Source organism: Phragmites australis, chromosome 6 (assembly GCF_958298935.1).
Source record: "Phragmites australis chromosome 6, lpPhrAust1.1, whole genome shotgun sequence".
NCBI classification, from domain to species: Eukaryota; Viridiplantae; Streptophyta; class Magnoliopsida; order Poales; family Poaceae; genus Phragmites; species Phragmites australis.
In genome coordinates, this window is record NC_084926.1 from 32,404,553 (window position 1) to 32,426,846 (window position 22,294).

The window sequence follows — 22,294 nt, forward strand, 5'->3', positions numbered from 1 at the left end:
TGCAATCCAAATGTACAGCACATCCAAATATCACGTATGAATTGAATCCAAGTTTCAATCCAATCTGGAATACGTTGTTCCCTCAAGCATTCATTGTTCCCTTAAACTATTACAGTATTGATAAGGATCTAGGGATACGGACATCCGTTTCCCAGTGGTAACGTGACTTGAGTTTGCAGGGTAGAGCAGCAGCAATCATGGAGGCTTCGTGGTGGGAAGGTACTGGTGGCTAGTGTTGGTTAACTAGATGTATCTATTAGTGTAAGCACAGCATAATATGAGCTATCAAATTGTGCTTGGATTAAGATCACGATGGTGTATCGGTATGGCTCGACCTAACTACTCTCACCTCTCCGCCCCGCCTCCACCCCACCTCCTGCGCCAGAGTCCCACCGCCATGCTATGCTGATCATGTTGTAACCGTGGCTGAACCGATCCAATATGATGATTGATAGATTGTACCATAAACTATGCTATAAGCCTGACATAGTATGATCCGTTAATTTTACTGATTTATCAGATTGTACCGTTAACCTTGCCAAATCTACCGATCCGATAGGCTCATTTAGACAGCACAACCGGTGGCATCATCCGCGTGTCGAGCTAGAGCCTAGCCGCTGCCTTTTCTCCCACAAAAGAAGCGGCCCCACCAACGAGTAACGCTCCCTTTAAACCCTAAACCCCTTTTTCCGCTCCCACGCGACGCGAGTCGTGACGATTACAAAGCGCCGCCCACCCGAATCCACCAGATCGTAGCAGAGATGGCCGGCGCCGGCGGCTTCCTCGCCGACGTCAACGACCCCTGGCTGAAGCCGCGGCTGCTCCGCGCAGTGGTCGCCGAGCGGCTGCCGCAACCGGGCGGCGCCGAGCTCGCGCCGGCTGAGGTCGCCTCCGTCCTCGGGGCGGTGCGGACGCACGGCCTCCTCACCGAGAGCCTCCCGGACCACCCTCCGAACCCCAAGCTCGCCGAGGCGTGGCGTGCCGCCATGGACGCCTGGGTCGAGCGCGCCGGCGCGCTCGTGGAGAGCGACTCGGTACGGTGTCCTCTGACCCTTCTGCCCTCTGCTTCGATAAAATAGTACAATTCGAGGCGAAATTTGACACTCTTTTCAAGGATTTGGGCTGCTATGCAGTAACCTTTGAACATAAAAATTCCCCTTGGATGGTTTGAACGAATGTGTCATTGCAGAATGCTTCGAAAGGGGTTTCTTTAGCTGATCTAGATTTCATCTATGATTTAACTTGTTGTCATTAACTTTTTAATTTACACATATTGTCTTAATACCATCCACAAATCTGTTCTACAGGTCGGTTGGCTGATATGAAATGTCTCAGTACAACATTTCATTGCCTTTTGTGCTTCAACATGCAAATTAATGCATTGTTGATTTGCACACGTGTTGTCTTAGTACCATCCCCAAACAAACCAGTAGATGCATTACTAAGGCAAACCACATTCGCTGCTCTCTCATGCTGTATGAGTTGCCCATCATTGCCTATCACACATGTCATCTATTTCCCAATGCCATGGCCATCAACCCACGGCGTGTCGCCACCCTCCCTGTGCCTCCCACATGGTCATTTGTGAAAGAAAGTTATGTATATATTATAGTTAGCAAAAGCTATCTATTTTTATTTCTTGAGTCTTCACATGAGTTTCATGTGCATTGTATTCTCCTGCATATTGAGTACTGATGTCATCATAATACTGAACTTGTTTGCAGTTTTACCAATCTTAATGTGTCTGATGGTGTAGTTTTAGATAGCTGTTGCTAAATCACTGAAATTGCAATTCGGTGATGTTTCTACTTTCCAGAATACTTCTTCCCTGTTACAAAAATTGTTACTAAAAATGAATGACAGGTTTGAAACACAGTATAATGTTATACAGTTTGTATTGCTTCACTTCTTCTATTTGTGTATTGTCCTTTTGTTGTTTTTTCTTGCAGTTTACACCATCATTTGAAAGCAATATCTGCCAATCTATAGCCCAACCCTGATGCCGTCACATTTTTATGATTTATTATAAATGAAAAAAGTGAATCAAAGGGCCTTTACTAATATGTTTACCTTTGTATTTGACAATTCTTTAGGCATACAGTTGTTGGTTGGGTACTTGCTTTCTCGGTGTGACTTTCCAAGAGTGCAGCAATGAGCGCTTTGCAGAATCATTCTCCAATTGGTTTGAGAAGGTTCTGAGAAACTTGCAGGTAATGCAAATAATTTCATGCGTTATATATATAACTTATGTGCACAAATTTATAACTTATAGTATTCTCAGAATTTTTTTATTCGTCACTGTTTCAATTTCTGGGTCCCATTATTAACTTAGTCGAAGATGCATCTTACAATTACTTGATAATTAAATTACAATAGGAATATAGACCATGAAATTTATACTGGTATCTTTGGGTGGTATCGAGTGAACCAAAAAATTTCAGTTGTATTTTGCTAAAGCGGACATCTTGTAGTGGAATTTTTTTCTCTCTGACCTAGCAGATTCCAGACATACCTTGGCAGGAGTTACATTTGATGTTGTACTAGGTTATACCCATAAAGTCTTGAAATTAACTGTACCTATGAAAAATCAGATGGAGCAAACTTCTCTGCGGTATCATTTCTTGCGAGGAGTACTCATTCTGAATTTATTGTAGCTTGAGTTCACTTAATTTTTCATGTGTGCACTTTAAATGAGAAATCAAGGTTCTTGGAGTAGCAGACATGTACCATGAGTTGAAGCTCAAATGAAAAAGGAAGATTCTTTCCATAGGATCTAAGAAAAGGAGAACACAAATGAACTTGCTAGTGTAATATCACTGAATTTGCTCAACAGGTGAAAAGGTCATATCTACATGACAATATAGCATTTTCACATTTTTTAGCTGACAAATGCGATATGACTATTAAACCCATTGTTGCTTTGAGTCTGTGCAGCATCTTCAACCCCATAGTGATGTGAATTGTCGTTAGAATTGAATAACATACTCCAAAATAAATTCAAATCATTTTGGAAATTTTCGTAGCCTAACATTTATTTTGGTCAAACAATAAAAAGGAGCACAATCATATTGATTTGATACTCCTGCACCTTGCACAATCATAAAATTGAAAAAAGGAAAAAAGAGCACAAATGAGTAGATCACGCTTTGTATTCTCCAAGCAGATCGAAGCAAGGTCTCCATGTACTTGATTTTCTGTGAATCCCAAGCAAAAACAAGAACAATTATATTGATCTGATACTTCCGCTCCTCGCACAATCATAAAACAGAAAAAAGGAAAAAGAGCACAAATGAGTAGAGCACGCTTTGTATTCTCCATGAAGATCGAAGTAAGCTCTCCATGCACTTGATTTTATGCGAATCCCAAGCAAAAACAAGAACAATCATATTGATCTGATACTCCTGCACCTCGCACAATAAGAAAACTGAAAAAAGGAAAAAGAGCACATATGAGTAGATCACACATTGTATTCTCCAAGTAAATAGAACCAAGGTCTCCATGCGCTTGATTTTCTGTGAATCCCAAGCAAAAACAAGAACGGTACAGGTTGGGACACAACCAAGCAATGCATCTTGTGGATCTCGCAGGGTCTCTGTAGACTAAAGGTTTACGTGCAATACGAATGGACTGAGTGCAGAAAGGAAAACATGATGTGCTAGCTAACAGTCGAGCTTGATCCCATTTCATGATCCTGTCTTGCGATTCCTTCTTCCTGCACGTCGTAGCTAGTCTCGTCAAGCCGTTGGTCTCGATCTAGGTGCTACCGGAATCCATAGCCCAATTCTGGAGGAAGAATCAAAGTAACTAGAAAAGGAGAAGAAAAAGGAACCATGAGCTCCAAATAATTGTTGCTAGCTTGATTCTATGATTTACATGGCCCTAAAGTGGAAATCTTGTCTTTTGTAGCACCTCGTCCTTGCTCCCCAAATCTGATTGAAACGACAGAAGGAACAGATAGTCGTCAACTCATTGGTGACCTCAACATGCTTATTAACTCATCAATTAGCACAACAACTCACCGAACATGCGAGGCTCCACGCGGCTGAAGCTCTTGAGCAGATTGGGGTCGTGGTGGCTGCTGCTGGACCTGGAGCATAGCTTTTCCGATTGCTGATTGGTGATGCGCATTTCATCAAACACCTTGCAAGCAACCATGTTGAGTGGCCAGAGGGGTATGAGCAAAGGAGCAGCAATGGCCAATGGGCAAGACGAACCTTTGGGGAGACGTACAAGAAGACATGGCTCACGGGTGCAGAGTGGGAGGGGAGAGCGGAGAAGGGGGAGACACGACGTCCTCACAACGTTGGCTGGAGCTGGAGGCAGGGCCGTACGAGCGAACCGGACGGCGACGCGCTAGTGGAGGACCAGGGTGGCTGCACGGTGGTGATGGTGCACTGAGACAGCAACGAAGTGGTAGAGGACTGGAGCGGTTGCGCTGTGTTGGAGGACTAGGATGGTGGCGAACTGGTAGAGCACCGGAGCACCTCAAGCTCGCGGTCGGTTCGGTTGGGCAAGGTTCGGCAGGCCGGTGTTGGAGGGCTCCATCTTTGATTGTGCGACAGGATTGCAGAGAAGGTGGAGCTTGTGTTTGTGGAGGCGACGTGTAGGTGCGGTGGGTGGTTGGCAAGGAAGGAGTGGGCAGTTGTGATTACATGATTTGGGGAGCGAACTGTCGGGCGACGGGGAGAGGGAGAGGTAGTGACGCGTAGGGCCCACCTGTTGGCAGCGGGCAGAACATGGGGGAGGGCAGGACATGGAGGCAGAACATAAGAGGGTGCAGGAACCACTGTATTTTTTAAGTAGTAGAGATGGTACTTTCTTAGGGAGTCCTGTTTTTTGTTTGGATAACTCCGTGGCGTACAACTTGCTAACTTTCTAATGTTCATTGTTTATTTTCTGATACGTTGTGCTTGTTTTGAAGTCGAGTCTTAAGCCAAAGCACCAGTAAATGAAAATCTAAACCGAAACATGAAATGCCAACTGACATTTTCTTCCTTCTAGATCTAAATCCAAGAAGTACAACTCCACAACTAGTTAGACCTAGTTTTCAAGAATCCTGAGACCAAGCATCAATCCATTAAAAACTTCATTTGTTCACTTTGTCACTTCTCTGTAAATTAAGATCTGTTTGAATCTTATTCATATTAAGTGTGTCATGGCGGCCAGCTGGCTGCTCGGATGGGCCCAAGAAGCACCACGGCAGCAGAAAGCCCAAGGAGCACCACGGTCGGGTTACCTTTTAATTAGAAGATAAGTTTGATATGTTAGGATTCAAGTTAATTTGTTTAGAGATAAGTTTGGTAGAAAATAAGTTAGGAGTCTGATTGAATTAGAACTGCTTAGAGATAAGTTAGGAGCTAAAATTGATTTAGGATTGTAATTTCCCCTCTCTATATAAAGGGGTAACCACACATCATTGTAATCATGCAAAGAAGAATTAATCTAAGTCTTCCCTAATATTCTAAGTCTCCTTCATCTATAGTCTAATCTCCCCTAGTAGTCGACGCTACCCGGCTATCCTCCCGATAGATGTTTATCCCCCTAATGATCCTAAGAGCATAACATCTGGTATTAGAGACAGTTGATCCCGACCCATCGATTCAGCTGCATTCTCATCTTCATATGCGTTGCCGTTGCTTTTGTCGTCGCCATGCCCATGTGCGACACTACCAGAGCCAACTGTGGCGCTACCGCCACACCATCTGCAGCCTCGCTGCTAACATCCACACGGAAGACGACGTGGGAATCACCTTTTGTCGACATGGGGGCTACTAGGACTGCAACCATGGTCGCCACCTAAGCAGCTCAAAGATGAGCTGCATGTCTGAGGGGTGTAATGTCATGGTGACCAGCCGGCTGCTCAGATGGGCCCAAGAAGCACCACAGCAGCAGTAGGCCCAATGAGCATCATAGCAGGGCTACCTTTTTAATTAGAAGTTTGGTATGTTAGGATTCGAGTTGATTTGTTTAGAGATAAATTTGGTAGGAGATAAGTTAGGAGTTGGATTGAATTAAGACTGCTTAGAGATAAGTTTGGTAGGAGATAAGTTAGGAGTTGGATTGAATTAAGACTGCTTAGGAGGTGGAATTGATTTAGGATTGTAATCCCCTATCTATATAAAGGGACAACAGCACATCATTGTAATCAAGCAAAGAAGAATTAATCTAAGTCTCCCCCAATATTCTAAGTCTCCATCATCTATAGTCTAATCTCTTCGCTAGCAGCCGACGCCGTCCGACTATCCTCCAGCCAAATGTTTATTCCCTAATGATGAACATAACAGTACAACTATTTAATGTCCACCAAGCACAGCCAATCCATCTTGAACTATGGTTCATCATGTAAGGCTATCCATCTCATTCAGTATCTAGACCTAGAATTGATTAGTTTTTATGAAACAGTGCAGGTTACACCAATCTTCTCTTTATTTTACCTTTACCATTTTGTATTTTAGTTGTAACTTTTATACAGTACTAGCTACCTTCATCTGTTCTTCTAACATTGGTGTTATGTTGTGCAATAATAAGATTGAGTATAATCTTTGCACATGGAGGTGACTAGCTAATTAAAAGAATAATTGGTTACAAAAAGCATTAGGCACCAGGCAGCCAGCAGCATAGCTGTCATGGTGTTGATATCTCGTCGCCATAATGCCGATATATCGGTGTGGCGAAAACGGTCTCTCCACGGGGACGCCATGGCTCCGCCGTGTATGACGTCCACCATAGCGCTGGGACGGTCACCCTCCGCCCAACGCTCGTACTCAGATCCTCCCGTCGTGGCACTGCCTGTGCTCGGATCTGTCTGCCACTCCACTTGCCATGCTCAAATCCGTCCTCCTGCCCGAGCTCCGCGCGCACTTGCCGCTGCCCACGTTGAGCTCGGGGGAGAGAGAGAGAGAGGATAAGAATGAAGCCGTGCCGTGTCGTCCTGTGTTGAAGCTTTTGAGTCCATGGACCATGAGTCCCACATGTAAGACGGACAATTGCTCACTGAAAAACTCACTGAAAAAACAAAAAAAGCAAATCAGCTATTCCATTGCTATTTTGATTTACTAAAATCCTAACTATCGCTTTTGAACTACATTTACATTGTCATTTGCCAATATAATTTTCTACTAGCCTATACTATAATGTGTGTATTCGTCACACCGATGTGTGTATGGCGTTGCCGCGCCACGCGCCACATCGTTGTAACAACTATGGGCCAGCGGGGTGGCTCCTAGAGCCTACTCGCTGATTAGGCTTGCTAGGAAAGATGTTGGCACCGCTTAGGTGGGCTAGGCGGCCCACTTTTGAAAACAGTAGAAAAATTGTGGAGTATCATATACATTACTTATCAGGATTTGGTCTCATCGATATGCTTCTTATACCTTAACTCCTTGAGACATAATTTGTTTCGTTAAACATCATATAGATGTGCATCGTCATAGATTATTGTTATACTGACTGATGTATGCTCTTTTCCTTTTTGCAGGAGCCATCTAGCTTGCTACTTGTTACTACTGTCTCTTGTACTTCAATGTCTGATCTATTTGTGAGGTAAGTAATGGAGGATTAGTGTCCTTTGACTAGCTTAAGCTGCCGAACATATTTTTGGATTGTCTGTATTCTGTTACTGTTCTGTGCTGTTCATCAGTACATGTTTAACCAGATTAAATTATGCGGTGGTGTTTATCAAGTAAGCCACCACGGATAAATCACTTCTAAAAAATTTCTTAGTGTTCGCAAGGAATTTGCAAGTGGGACCAATGTCTGGATGGAGCTTCTTGGTTCTTTGAAATGTATATTTGGTTTGATCTATGAAAAAAAAGGATAAATATGTTCATTCCATTAGTTGTTATTTACTTCGAAGAGCAATAAAAATTTGTCTAACTAGTTCATATCTGACGAAAAAAATTGCTTCTTTTCTTCTTGTCCACACATTTTTCCTGATGATATTGTGAAAAGCTGACCTTCAAAACTGATGCCACTGCTACTTCCTGATAATATTATTACTGTCATAAAGTATAAAACCTTCCTTACTGTTTGCTCTTTCTTTATAACTGCCTCATTATGAAAGCATACACAACCCTTAATGTATTCAGGTCGAATTTCCATTGCATTTTTTTCAGAACGATTTAAATTTGTCCTGTGTTGCTCTGTAGTAGTTTTCTAGTAGTTCATATAATTAGGTGTGAAGTATCTACATGACTTTAACTAATGGCATAGCTCCTGCCACTATCCTGCAGTGATAAAAAAAGTTGTAAACTGGATGTTCTATCTTCATTTCAGTTCCAAACTTCAAATTCCATGGTTGTAATAATCAACTAATAGTTGATGTGCTATGCCATCTGTCTCAATTAAAAAGTATTGCAGCTTTGTAGGTTTGTCGCTTCAGAACTTCAATTTTGATTACTTGAAATGCTAAAAACTGAGATTTTGTTCATTGCGTTTTATTCTGATTAGATTGGCAAAGTTTTTGAACTTAAAGAAAGAGGCATCATCCTTTGCTGGAAGGGTTGTTGAACCGGTGCTGCGGCTCTTAAATGAGAATGGTCTAGTAACTGTATGGTCGACTCTTTTCATCTAAAGACTTATGTGTTTGCCTGCAACCATTCAAGAGGAATATCTTTAATTATATATATTTTTGCAGGACGAAGCAGTTGATTTGCTGAAGACAGTTATTAAATTGTACCCATCATCTGTAAATCGACACTACAATAAAGTGCGTCTTATTATTATGTTCTAATCCATTTCGTATGCTGGGTAAATATTTAGTGCTCAGTCTCTAGGGAGGAAAGGAAGAACTTCCCACATAGTTTAAGAAAGTTTAGCTGTTCACAACATTTTCTTTTTGCTCCTGGATAGATGTAGGCAGTAGGATCGTAGAAGTTGGAACTTGATATAACTTTATTTCTTGATGACCTTCTCAGTATATATGGATCAAAGAATTAAACAGCTGTTGGGCCTCTAGATTTTTCTGTTGCTACTCGTTATTTTGTTGATACTGTAAATGCAGACTGGCCGGGGATGCAAGAGTTTCTATGTTTATGAATTGTTCCTATTCTTTTTTTTTTGCTTTTCATCGCTAATTTGGTTTTTAGATAATACGCTGCTGCCTAAAAGAAAAAAGAAACTGCAGGATTTTTCATTAATAAACAGTGGTGTTGCACAAGTTTTCCTTTAATTTTTTTTATTCTAGTAATGATTGCTAGGAGACTGATATGTGATGCAGAGTTTCCAGAAGTTTGCTAATCGCTAGTGTCACTATGAGTGCACATGATTCTGTATCTCTGTAGTAATATTTCTGTCACCCCAATTGTTCTACTCGTACAGTTCTTGCACTTACATTTACAAATTTCAGGTTGAGTCTGCCATTGTAGCAAAGGTTATGAGTACAGAAGTCAATGTAAAACCATCTGAGGTGAGGGGTGTATCCCTTGATGCTTTATCCAAGTAATTTGAATTCAATAATGAGCACACATTAGCCTATGTGCTTCATTTCTCCTCCTTTTGTTTTCTTTCCTTGCTTGTCCCTTGTCATAAAATTTCCCCAAGTCCCATGACCTCTGCTATTCCAACACTCCAGAAATTTGCGGGAGCCTTAGCATTGTTACCTTATGTCCGTGTATCCGAGGACAGTTGGTCACTGATGATTCGGAAGATATTGATTACGGTAAACAATCTGTTGAATGATGCTTTTATTGGGCTTGAAGAAGGTAAGATATCACAGTTTGCTGCTAATCTTATTTCAGTGCTACCATTTCAGGGTGATTTTTAACCATTTTAGTGTTGCAGATAAGAAAGGCCATGATATTATGTTGCTACTAGTTCCACCTGGAACTGATCCTCCACCAACATTGGGAGATCAAGCAAGGTCTGGAGGCAATGTACATGTCACGAAGAAATTTCGTGTCTGTACGGTCCCTACCATTTCAGCTCTTATCCATTGCTGCAGTGTGATGCTGACTAGTTATTATCCAGTTCAGGTTTGGCAAACAGCAGAACTTTCTGTATATTATGTAGTGGCGCTCATAACCTGCTATTGTGAGATAAAATTTTATTCTAAGTTGTATCCTTTTTGTATTGACAAAAAGGTCAATGTTCCAATGCGTGCTTTGATAGCTTTGATACGAAGAGTGCTGTTAGTTGATGGATCGTTGCATAAAAAATTGTTCCCTTCAACAACTTCCTTGCATCAAGAGCTTATTTGCTTTGAGCTTCCGTCATTGCATTCGACTTTCTTGGATTTGCTCAATGCAGCTATTAAAGGAATGAGAAGGTAACTACTAACTAGCATTGTCTCTTTTAAGGCATAGATCATCTACATTTTGTACTTTATCTAGTGAAGGTGTGAAGAAAATATCATATACAGAAGCAATTAGACTATTTAGTTGTGACTAATTCTGGAAAGAAAATTGAGGCTTCTTTTTTAATTGATGTTTTAAAAGGACTAATTTAGACTACTTTTTCATCCTGCAGCCAACTTTTACCACATGGTGCTAGTATCATACGGCTTATAACAGAGTACTTCAAAATAGCAAAGTTGCCTACTTTGAGGACAAAAGTTTATAGCATTGTGCAGTTGTTGCTGACCTCCATGGGTGTTGGTAGGTTATTATTTATTTCTTGCATATTCCTTTGTAGTTGTATGATTGTAGTTTGAAACATAGTATAATTGATTATAAGTTATTGTCAGTGTAGTTATACCTTTGTTGTAGTAATACTGTGATAGCATCTCTGATAGAATTGTACTTGAATGCCTGCTTTTCAGAATTAGTAACAAATAGAGTGCAGCTTCCTTCAAAGGGTTTTTAATTTTGAAGAAAAATAGTCTTGACATATCTTCAGCATATTGTGTTAGCAAATTTGTAATGACTGTTACTGGTTAAGTTGTCAGATAACTATAGTTGATTATAAACCTTTGACAACCATGTATGTAGCATGCTCAGGGTGTTTTTAAGCATTGCTAATGGTGAACAGTGTGAATCTTGGAGATATGTCCCAATTGTTTGATAGGGTTTAACCATTCTTGCAATTCCTCAAAACTTCAAATGCTTGACTTTACATTCACTCCACCAGGTTGGTTATGCTTTTCTTTGGGAATTATTGAGCTGTATACATATGCATGTTTGGTACATATCCTTGCTTTTTTTCTTTTTGGTCAATTTCCAGTTGCATCCGCGCTGAACAAATGGTTTATCTTTTTTATCAGGGATGTCACTGCACTTGCTTGAGGCAATAGTCAACAATGCAGTTGCTGATCTGAATGATGGTGGTGGAAATGACATGGCTATAGTCAACACAAATCTATCAAAAGTGACTAGTGTATCATCATCAAAAAGTTACTCCAAGAAGAGGAAGCAAGAACCACAAATACAAAACCCAGCTGTCTCAGCTTCAGAGAAGGCAGCAATCAGCCCAAGGAAAAGGAAAAGTTCTTCCATGCCTATTGTATCAAAGGGAATGACTCCTGAAACTACAGGAGATGTTGGAACGTTAACTCCTCTGTCTGTCAAAATAGCTGTATTGGAAACATTGGAAATTCTTCTGAATGTGGTATGCTTAAATCTAACCTCCTTGCCATCATCCTATTATTTCTGCATGTCTTCATTTTTCTTTTGCCAGATCTTTGTTTTTCATGGCAATCCTTGTTCTTTATGAATGTGGATGTCCAAGAGAAACAAAATTTATATCTGATTGATTTGTCCGAATATCATTATTGTAAGAATCGCTTGGGCAAGCTCATGGCAACTGGAATCTTCTTTTTTTTTCTGTTAAAGGAAGGTTGAAATCATCTAAATGTTGGAAGTTTCAAGCAATGTACCAAATTGGATAGTCATGACTAATAAGGTATCCTGTAAATTTGAATGATTAAAAGGGGGGAAGTTCTTTTGAAGCAAATTGGTATCACATCGTACGGCACATTTTATGCCATCTAGTATCCCAAAACACATAGAATTCTTGGTGCTTGTGGATATTTATTTTTCAGACCATAGCTGAAGCAGTAGCTGCAACCAATTTGTAATGGTTATATTCTGGAGACAAATTTTGATAGATGAAAGTGCAATAAGCATCAAGTGCTTAAAGCATGTTCGATATCCATAGTATCAAGACTTATCTTAGCTTTTGTGGTTTGAATGGGAAGAAAATTACGCTCATGCTGCATGAACTGGTAATAGCATCTCTGGTGTTATTTTAATAATTATATCGAGTCAGTGTGTAAAGTCAAATTATAAACTTTTATCTCATGTAACAATGAAATTAGCTTTGAAAAGTTTGTTTTTACGGGAACAGTGAGTGAGGGCCCTCACTGACTTATATCAAATAATGTAATGTAATACAGAGATAAGGTGAAGATACTGCCAAGTGGAAAAAAAACTACTGTTTCAATAGCATTTGTACTTATTGCCGTTTGATCCAATTGTGTACTATGTTTGATTGGCCTCAGTTGTTGGAATTTACAGTAGTATCTTATGTTTTTATTGTAAGTACAATTGTTAGATGTGATGTTCATCTCTTATCAACTTATCACCCGGAGCAGGGGGGTTCATTGCGGGCGGATCACTGGAGGTCAGAAGTGGACTTGCTCCTAATTAACTTCGCTAGAAGTATTTGTGACACAGGAGGGGGTTATGAGCAAAAACCATCCACCGTTGGGGAGCCAAGCATATCAGACCTCCAACTTGCTTCATTGAAGGCACTGTTGGCATCTTTTCTTTCTTCTCCTCATGCCCGCCCTCCTTATTTAGCCAAAGGAATCGAGCTCTTCAGAAAAGGTAAAATCTTTTAGCATGCTATTTAGTGTTATGGATGAGGTATTTAAATTTTGATTCATAATTAATGTATATTTGATTAAAAGAAACGTTTGGCTGCATTAAATATGCACTGAATTGATATGCAATGTTAATTTGTATCTTTTGTTCATTACAGGGAAGCTAGATATAGGCACCAAGCTTGCAGAGTTTTGTTTGCATGCTTTGATGGCTTTGGATGTCCTTACGCACCCTCGAGCCCTGTCTCTAGAAAGAGCAGTTCCTGTAGGCACTGGGCTCAATTACGGTGCACCAAGAAAGGCAGTTTTTGGTGCTGGAAAATACCAGATTTCACCATCCGGACATCAGCCTGAAGCTATGGAGGTTGAAGACATGTATGATGATTGGTTGGCATCCACCAAGGACGATGAACTAGCAGAGGCTCCAGTGAATGATAGCGCCGTAGGATTAAGTACAGCGGTCATGATGTTGGAGGGTGAAAAACTCAACCCCATTACAGAAGATCCAAAAATTGATCCACCTCGAATTGCAGATGCAGTACAAGATGTCCTGGCGTCCAGCAAGAGTGATGTCAGAATGGTAGATGCAGCCGTAGACGAAATCATCATGCCAAATACAATGGATAATCCTTCTAGCTCTAATGCTGTTTCGACTCCATTTCCTGAGCAGAAGCGCACTGATCACGTTAGTCATCTTGAGAGCAAAAGCCCAGCTGTCGATGCATCATCCAGCAAAGTGGTAACTTCAGATGAAGTTTCAGCTGTTCCAGGTGTTGCTTCAAGCAGCCATCAAGCACCAGGAGGCTCTTCCACCAGTTTCGCAGAATTGTTTGGTTCGGAGTCTGGCGTCGAGTCGGAGTCGGAAGACTCGATGCCAGAAATTAATGACGGGGACCCTGACTCTGACTAGGGTTCATTGCTGTTTGTTACGTTTTATGGCTCCGTGAGTTCACCTTTTTAAGGTACAAACCAATGACATAACGGTTGTAATCTGTTACTTCCCAATGAAAATTTTGTGGTCTGCGATTTTATTGTATTGAACAAACTATACGATGGTGTCCACTGATATAGATGAGGCAACGTTGTTGTGCCTAGTGGAACGCAGTTTCTGAATCCAATGATAGTGGCAGCTGTGAATGCACCACAGTAGTTCGCTTTGTCTGTCAATAGGGATGAAAACGGACATGAACGGTTGAGAAAACTCTCTAATCGTTTTCACTTTCATATTTTCTCTGCCGGATGGAAAAGAAAACAGGATAGGCGGGAACGGTAAAAAACAAAAACAATCGGATATAATTGGAGGGTCGAAAATGAACCAATCGGATCGAAAAAATGCCGGTATTGGTCGGGATTTGTAGGGATATTTTCTGGCATTTGACCTCCAGTGTGCCTATGCATAATATTTTAAAATGGGTCAAAAATATTTCAAAATGGGTCAGAAACTGGGGTACTACCTGAACCAAATTAATTTGACGCCTTGTCCTTTATGATTTCACAGACGACTAGATTAAAGGTCACTCGGTACTTGGAAATAACGACAGGAGTTAAAGGCTCTCTCACGACAAAGATCGCACTTTATGAAGCTTCCATAAACGCAGCAACATATATGAATTCACTTCACAAATAACCAACAAGATGCCGATAACAACAGATCCATATTAATATCTCAACAAGAGAGCACAACTGAATTACTTAACAACCGTTGACCGTAGGCGGTAAGGAGACAAAAGAATCATAGTACCAGTCCCAGGTAAAGATAGCATCCTTACATATGTCAATAGTTCAACAGCGTACACAGCATGCCATAAATATTTACAGCTTCACCAAAATTGTCAGTTGGAATTTGATCAACCAGCACAGGCGAACATACAGTACATCGTACAGTTACAATCAAGCTCGGCGCTTGCTAAGACGCCATGAGTTGGGCTCATGGTATCTGTCGTATAGAGGCTCGATCCTCTCTTGCCTCTTCCTTTTGCTCATCTTGGCAGGGTCTGCCCCCTTGTAAAACCTAGGAGCTAGTTCAACCAACCATTTCGGATCAATCACGGTCACCTCCCTCATGTACTCTTTCGTCGTCATCACAAGCTCATGATAAATGACCCAATCTGGCTGTCGTTGGAACAAAGCACTACTAGGGTGGATGTACACTGGCTGGTTTTCAACCAAGGTTCTGTATCCCTCCTGGGGATCCTTCCTGGCAGCGTGAAAAAAGAAGCCAGCAGTGATCGCTTTCCTTATTTTTGTGAAGTTTTTCCCAGCAGACACGACATCAAGTTTATATCTGCACAGATAACAGCAACATAGGTTAGCATACGGATGAAACTCATTCAAAATAAGTTGTCTGAATGATAAAGCATAGATCTATAACTCATACAAAAGAGCAGTCTGGAGAATAAATGATGCCAGGAGGTAAAGACAATTTACTATAGCATTCAGAACAAAATAATAGTAGTCCACAATACTGGCTACTGCTACAGAAAGCAGGTACGAATTACACTGCAGTGTACCCATGGTATCCAGTAAATCCTGTACGTAGGCCAAGCCATTCATATTTTGCAACAAAATTACATATCTATTTTTGAGTTACTATACTAGTATTCCAAAAAAATAAGACCCGCACTAATTAGTTAACCTCTTATCTTGCCCTAACAGCGTACCTCATAATGCTTTGTATGTGCATTATGTACACTAGTTGGAATTTGTATAGTAATTACTGCTAGATTATATGGAATGCAAGGTCAATGAGTACTTTCCATATGCTACTTTGTCCTACTTGTTTGCTTCTTATTTGATTAAAAAAACCAGAAAACTCCGACATAACTAAGCAGGCAAATTCTGACAATAATCTACCCTAAGCATGCTCTGGAACTGTGAAGTAAAATGAGAGCATCATAAAGGCAAAACAAGTTTTGCATATATGCAAGAGCATAAGGAAACATGCCAGGAACAGATACAAGAAAAAGGCAAGAATGTACATAACTAATGCAGACACTTCATGCTTCTAGTTCAAACAACTGAAAATTAAACAGTTACCTGTCCATGATAGTGAGAAGCTGCTTCCTTACATCCTGCGCTCTCCTTAATGATCTTGATTGAACAAAGTTCTCAAAACACCAGGGCCCTGAAAAGTTCTTTGCCTTCCAAGCCTCGTATACAGCAAGTAGAGTAAGGTGATCCCCCTCTGGCTGAAAAAATTTAGCCCTTTTTTGATCAGCTTGAGCTTGTTTTTCTCGTGGCCTGTAGAATATATTCCCTGTTTGAATCATTGCTATGATAGTCAGTATCTCATCAGTGCATCCAAGGTCAACACTAGCTAGTAGCATCTTTGAAAGTGGTGGATCCAGTGGAAATTCTGCCATTTTTCTCCCTAGTTTGGTTAGAAGGCCCTCCTCATCAAGAGCACCAAGACTGTACAACTGTTCCATGGCAGAAATCAGTGCTTGAGGTGCTGGTGGATCCATAAAATCGAAGGACAATAGGTCATTTATTCCCATTGCCTTCATATTAAGAACTGTAGACCCCAAGTTTATCCTCTGAATTTCTGGAATTGTCGTGGGGGACATCTCATTCCGGTAGGCACTTTCAGTGTACAGGCGATAACACTTGCCAGGGCCAGTACGCCCAGCACGCCCTGCTCTTTGCTTCGCAGATGCTTGCGAGATTGGAGTAATGACCAACGAATCAAGCCCTTGTTTTGAGTTATACACATTAATTTTGGCAAAACCAGGATCCACTACGTAATATATGCCATCAATTGTCAAAGAAGCTTCAGCAATATTGGTGGCCACAACAACTTTCCTCTTACCAGGTGGAGCTGGGTCAAAGATCTTTGACTGCATCTCACTAGGAAGGGCACTATAGACGGGCAAAATTATCATCTCTGGAACATCCTTGCCTAGTCCCTTCATCCTCTCGTATAGACATTGGCAGGCATGGTCAATTTCCTCTTGTCCGGTCAAGAAAAGAAGGACATCTCCTTCTGGCTCTGTCAAGTGAATCTGCAACACAGTAATCAACGCTGCATCCAAGTAATCACTCTCAGGTTGTTTAGTGTAGAGTATCTCCACTGGGAACGTTCTTCCAGGAATTGTGAAGATGTTACAATTAAAGAAATATCCTGAGAACTTCTCAGCATCCAGGGTGGCCGAAGTAACAATAAGCCTCATATCAGATCTGCGCTTAATAAGCTGTTTCAGCAAACCAAAGAGCACATCTGTGTGGATCGTCCTTTCATGGGCTTCATCAAGCATGATAACCGAATACTGGGAAAGGTTCTCATCAACTAAAATCTCACGCAGAAGCATACCATCAGTCATGTATTTTATCACTGTGTCTGGCCCAGTACAGTCCTCAAAACGGATGGCATAACCAACTTCCTCTCCCAGCCGACATCCAAATTCTTCTGCCACTCTCTTTGCAACAGACATTGCAGCAACTCTGCGAGGTTGAGTACACCCAATTTTACCCCTTGTGGTGTAACCTGCCTCAGCCAAATATTGAGTCACCTGTGTTGTCTTGCCGGAACCAGTCTCTCCAATAACAACCAAAACTTGATTGTCATGTACAGCTTGTATCAGTTCTTTCTTCAACTTGTATATGGGAAGAGACTGCCTCTGGTCCTGTATTGAAAGCTTCGACCTTTGCCCAAAAGTTAAAGCCTTTCCATAGGCCTCCTTCTTCCATTCTGGCATGTCATAAGCTGAAAGGCCGACACCTCTCAGCTCCTGAGCAAGGTGTCGCTCACCTGTGTCAGGCATTGGGTCCTCCCATGGTCGATTCAAATCCTTGGGAATTGAGTCCAGCATTGCTCTCTGCTCCTGTTCCCGAACCTCACGGCGCTCCTTTATGAGGGCAGACTGTAGGGCTGCTGCTCGGCTTAATGAACCCTCGGGATTCTTAAAAATCTTAACAGGTGACATGTCAATTGAAAACCTGCTCTGGCCCTGCAAGAACGCTGGTTCATCCTCATTGAGCTCAATCTCAAGCTCTTCCTCTGCACCTTCCTCCTGGTACATCATACCATCCCCATCCTCATCAAACATTGGGTAATCCCTCACGTCCAGAACACCCGAAGCAATCAGCTGCTTTGCCTCCCATCTCTCAGGCGAGCTCATCCGCTTGAGTGGCCGCCGTGATGGTGGTGCAGCCTCATCCTCCTCTGTAATGATAATGCCCGACAGACCCAACCTCCTGCCAGATCCCACACCACTGCCACCAGATGGGTTGGCCCTTGGCGCATCATCCCCTCCACGCTGCATCGGAAGGAGGTCCTTCCCAGTATCCTGATCCACATCCCGCATTGATAAACTCAACTTCTGCCCCTTCACCGAAACTACCTTCACATAGACCTCCTGGTCACGCTTCACCACCTCCTTCGCATTGGCCACCCGTCTGCTTGCCATCTGCGAGACATGCACAAGCCCCTCACGGCCACCTTGGACACCCTCAAGCCTGACAAAGCACCCGGTATCCATCACTCGTGTCACCCTTCCTCGGTACACCTGGTACAGCTCTGGCTCCCCACTGGGATTTGCAGCAGCAACCTCCCTCTCCCTACCCCAAACTCTCCTATCCTCCTCTTCATCCTCATCCTCATACCTCCTACTCCTCCGGTCCCTATCTCTATCCCTCTCCATGTCTCTGTCCCTTCCCCTGTCCCGTTCTCGATCCCGATCCTGCTGCCGGTTGCCGTCACGATCTCGGCCTCGGTCATGGTCTCTATCTCGACGGCCGTCTCGATCCCTGTCGCGGCCGCTGCGGTCACGGTCGTGGTCCCGGCCGCCGCGGTCCCGGTCGCCGCGGTAACGGTCGTGGTCACGGCCGCCGCGATCGTAATCGCGGTCCCGGCCACGCCCGTCGCGGTGGCGGTCTCGGTCATCTCTGACGGGGGCGGCCGCGGCGGCGTCACGCTCGAGCTCGAGGCGGAGGTTGCGGGCATGATCGGGGTCGTCGGGGCGGGATAGCCCGGGGAACTTGGAGGTGCCGTCGCCCTGCTTCCCGCCGTTGGCGGCGGAACTAGGGCTGGCGGGCGGCGGGAGGATGGCGTGAATGATGGTGAGGAGCGTGCGGACGAAGTAGTCGGGGAAGTCGGCGCCCTTCTCCTTGAGCCTGGCGTCGAACTCGGCGACGGAGGTGGAGTCGCGGCCGAGCTCCGTGATGAACTCGGCCAGCACCTTGTCCCCAACGCCGATGTGGGTCTCCAGCTCGGAGCAGACCTTGGAGACCAGGGAGAGGTACTCCAGCTTCCGGAGACCATCGTCGCCGGGCCCCGCCGCCGCCGGCGCCATGGCTGGTGGTGGTGGAGGAGGAGAAGCTAGGGTTTGGCGATTCGGATTGATTCGGGTTGGATTGGGCTTGCGGCTTTGGGGGTGGTGCGTTTGGAAGGCTGGAATCGTACCCGTCCCGTCCCGGCTGTTTTTACCGTAGAGAGGAGGCGCCCGTTGGATTCCAGATCCGACTGGAAATGGGGGCTGTTTGAGATCCAGTTTGTTTTACCCGGAGCTATTATAGATTTTTAGAAGTTTATTGTAAAAAGTTGAGGTTATTGGCATCTTAGATTACGAAAGGACTGGATTGCTGTTTTTTATGCAATATCTGTAATACTCTAGTTGCTGTGAGTGTATATTTTTCGATTTATCAATTTGTATGTTGTTTTTCATATTTTTAAATACGAATTCGCAAATTGAAATAGCAAATAATACATTATCAGCATATTAAGTAAAGAGGTACCCTGACTAAACGGATCTCATAAAGGGTATAAGCAACTAGAGGAACATACTTCTGAAAAACTAGTCATTCGGGCAACCAGGATATGATTACTATGGCCAGGATAAGACCTCCCGCGACCAGTCCCACTGGTTGCGGGGATAGATTTGATACACCCATCTGAGGCGTTTTTGCTGGAATGCGCTTAAATGCATTTCTTCACCAGGCGTCGATTTCGATGGATAAAGTCATGGGTGGTACAAGGGAGGTAGTATTATCCCATCATGTAGCGATAAAAGGCAACGAGGTGAGGCTTCGCAGGCCGGTGCAGCGCCAGGCGACAGGTGGGATGTTATTGGGAACGGTGTGGAGATGCAAGTGGATGAGGATGGTGCAGAAGGGCATCAATCCATCTCATCACATTAAATGCTACGACAGAGGACTCTTCAAGCCTGGTTACGACGGCGGCACGGCATACGACACCATCTGAACAGGTGGGCATACCTGGTCCTCCATAATGATGATTTGAGTTAGATATTGGAACGGGCAGAGGTCATCTTGTAGGACCCACATGTAAGTCCTCTTTCATCCCTATTATATAAAGGGATGAGGACCCCATTCAAGGAGGGAGGGCTCCGGGCAACCAGCTAGAACACCATCTGTAACCAACTGAGATCTACAATAACACATAACATATGATTGTTATCATTCGGGAGACCTGAACCTATATAACCCCTTGTGTCTCCAAACCCATTGCCTACATATAGACACGTCCAGTCTCTGAAACATGGTTCACGCACCCACTGTTTAACATACCCCAGAATCACTGTCAGGATTTACCTTCGACATACATCATTCATAAAAAATACTTTTGTCCTTACAAATGACCTTTCAAGCACTATCTACTCTCTCATAGCAAATAAAGTATCAATAATATTGTCACAAATTCATGTCAGGAGTTTCATCTCCTAATTCATTGTGATCACTTCCTTGAGATGAAGATGCTTAGTCCGGAATGAAGTTTTCATCTTGATCACATATCTCAAAATCTTCATCCCTCAAAGCACTATCTCTAATGAAGTGAGAGGCATGTATGCAATGATTATTTTTGTTTGCTTAACCATAGGATAACTTGGCAAGCCTAATAATATTCTCTACTTCATCTTCAAAATACCAAATGATCATTCAATCACATTACAGAGAGATAAATATGAGTGGTTATAAATTTCTTTCTTACCACTAGGATTGTGGCCCTTGATGAAACTCTTGTAAATGGTACTTCTCTCTTTTGTATGGAGCTAGATAACCCGCTCGGTTAGGATAGTCCAAATAAACAAGATAATATTTTTCTGAAAGAGAACAATCGATCTGAGAAATAATTTGGACAATGTTACATGTGAAATGACAATGAGACCATATTTTATAATACCTTGTGGTAGATGTGGAAACTTATCGGCATATTTGAATAAAGCCTCATTGAACACCCTCATGTCATGTAACAAGCAGGACCATCCGGCAACAACAAAAGTGAACCTTATGTTAAAGTCATATACGATCAACACATTTTAAGTTGCATATCCATGACGTCCAACATGTGCAATCAAGTTTGTCGAATGCATACTAATAGGTATATGTGTACCATCTATTGCACCTATGCAGTTATTGAAATGTGGTACAAACCAAGGATCTTCAAGTTTAGCATGCACTGTCCTAAACTCTGGATCAATTGGTTTGATAAGATCTTGTGCAAGAAGATTGATACTATCCAACACTTCAAGAAATTTCTTACTAATTATTTTGGTTGACCTCTCAAATCAGTTTGTAACTTGAATAAATGATTGTGGACCATCAATGGTTCATAGAAACATGCCTAAACATTCAATAGAAGTCATACTTCTAGTTGACTTGAGTGGATTGTTACTACAATTGTTACTACCACCTCGCTTCTTTCTCGTTGGCCCATAGGGTTCTCTCCCTTTTTTCTTGGGCTATTAACACAATTGTTACTAGCACCTCGCTTCAGTGGATTGGCAACCTTTCTAGTATTGTTGCTATCCTCAGGTTCTTCATCTTCTTCCTTATCATTCTCATTGTTCTCATTTCTTTGCACTTCTTCACCGGGAACACAAGAAGAAGAACCATACACTGCACTATGATCAAACATCATCACAAGCTCAGAAAGACACTCAGTGGGCCATTTTGAAGCTTCTTCCATTCAGAATGATTCTAAAAACCAAAGAAGATAATGTTAGAGAACATATATGCCACAAAATAATGAATTGGAATAATGAATGTATAAAAGAGATTACCTTTGTGTTAACTGTCCACCAATTGTTGTAAGCTACAATTGTTTATTTAGTATTATCCCATCCAAATTTAGTAGCTTTATTGATAGTTAACTAGAATGTGTATAGACCCTTAAGTGCATTCTATTGGTTTTTTAATTGCAGTCTTGAATGATGTTTCCTTGTCCTTGTAAAGAACTTCTAACCAAAGTTCTTGTATGCTCTGTTAGTCAATAGTTCATGAGGGCTATTCCCAGCATTTATTTCATCAATACATATATCACAGAACACCCTATTATGAAATGAATCTCAATTGGCTTTATCGAAAGGACCATCATTCATCTATTGTTTCACAAATACAGACAATGCAGATGAGAAACAGAAAGTATAATCTACAGATCAACGTGCATTAAGTATCAAGGACAAGATGCTTTCATGTGTTTTACAGCATGTTCAGTATTTTGTCAAAGGGCCTATTTGCTTAGACGCTCCATTTTCAGCTTCAAAAGAAGCTACAACATGAACAGTATTCAGGTGCAAGATG

At 42.3% G+C, this 22,294-nt stretch overlaps 2 protein-coding genes across 2 annotated transcripts; one reads left to right on the forward strand and one right to left on the reverse strand.

Moving 5' to 3' along the window:
* The first annotated feature begins 649 nt into the window (after positions 1–649).
* On the forward strand, positions 650–13,805 carry LOC133922241 (uncharacterized). Its single transcript, XM_062367478.1, has 13 exons — positions 650–1,034; positions 2,094–2,210; positions 7,478–7,542; positions 8,449–8,548; positions 8,636–8,707; positions 9,347–9,406; positions 9,572–9,701; positions 9,781–9,971; positions 10,080–10,264; positions 10,465–10,592; positions 11,198–11,541; positions 12,527–12,761; positions 12,916–13,805. The coding sequence occupies exons 1-13, from the start codon at positions 762–764 to the stop codon at positions 13,665–13,667; spliced, it is 2,652 nt and encodes an 883-aa protein (XP_062223462.1). The 5' UTR covers positions 650–761; the 3' UTR covers positions 13,668–13,805.
* Positions 13,806–14,489: 684 nt separating this feature from the next.
* LOC133922242 (probable pre-mRNA-splicing factor ATP-dependent RNA helicase DEAH5) lies at positions 14,490–19,231 on the reverse strand. The gene is made up of 2 exons (XM_062367479.1): positions 15,794–19,231; positions 14,490–15,041 (listed from the first exon to the last, which is right to left on the reverse strand). The coding sequence occupies exons 1-2, from the start codon at positions 19,045–19,047 to the stop codon at positions 14,648–14,650; spliced, it is 3,648 nt and encodes a 1,215-aa protein (XP_062223463.1). The 5' UTR covers positions 19,048–19,231; the 3' UTR covers positions 14,490–14,647.
* Between the last annotated feature and the right edge of the window lie 3,063 nt (positions 19,232–22,294).

Bases quoted from the DNA above. Each gene is read 5' to 3' on its own strand.
- LOC133922241 (XM_062367478.1), top strand. From the start codon at position 762: ATGGCCGGCGCCGGCGGCTTCCTCGCCGACGTCAACGACCCCTGGCTG. The intron at 2,211-7,477 runs GTAATGCAAATA...TCCTTTTTGCAG, and splicing joins AGGTTCTGAGAAACTTGCAG to GAGCCATCTAGCTTGCTACT. The intron at 9,407-9,571 runs GTGAGGGGTGTA...CCAACACTCCAG, and splicing joins TCAATGTAAAACCATCTGAG to AAATTTGCGGGAGCCTTAGC.
- LOC133922242 (XM_062367479.1), bottom strand. From the start codon at position 19,047: ATGGCGCCGGCGGCGGCGGGGCCCGGCGACGATGGTCTCCGGAAGCTG. The intron at 15,042-15,793 runs GTAACTGTTTAA...TTATCTGTGCAG, and splicing joins CTTCTCACTATCATGGACAG to ATATAAACTTGATGTCGTGT.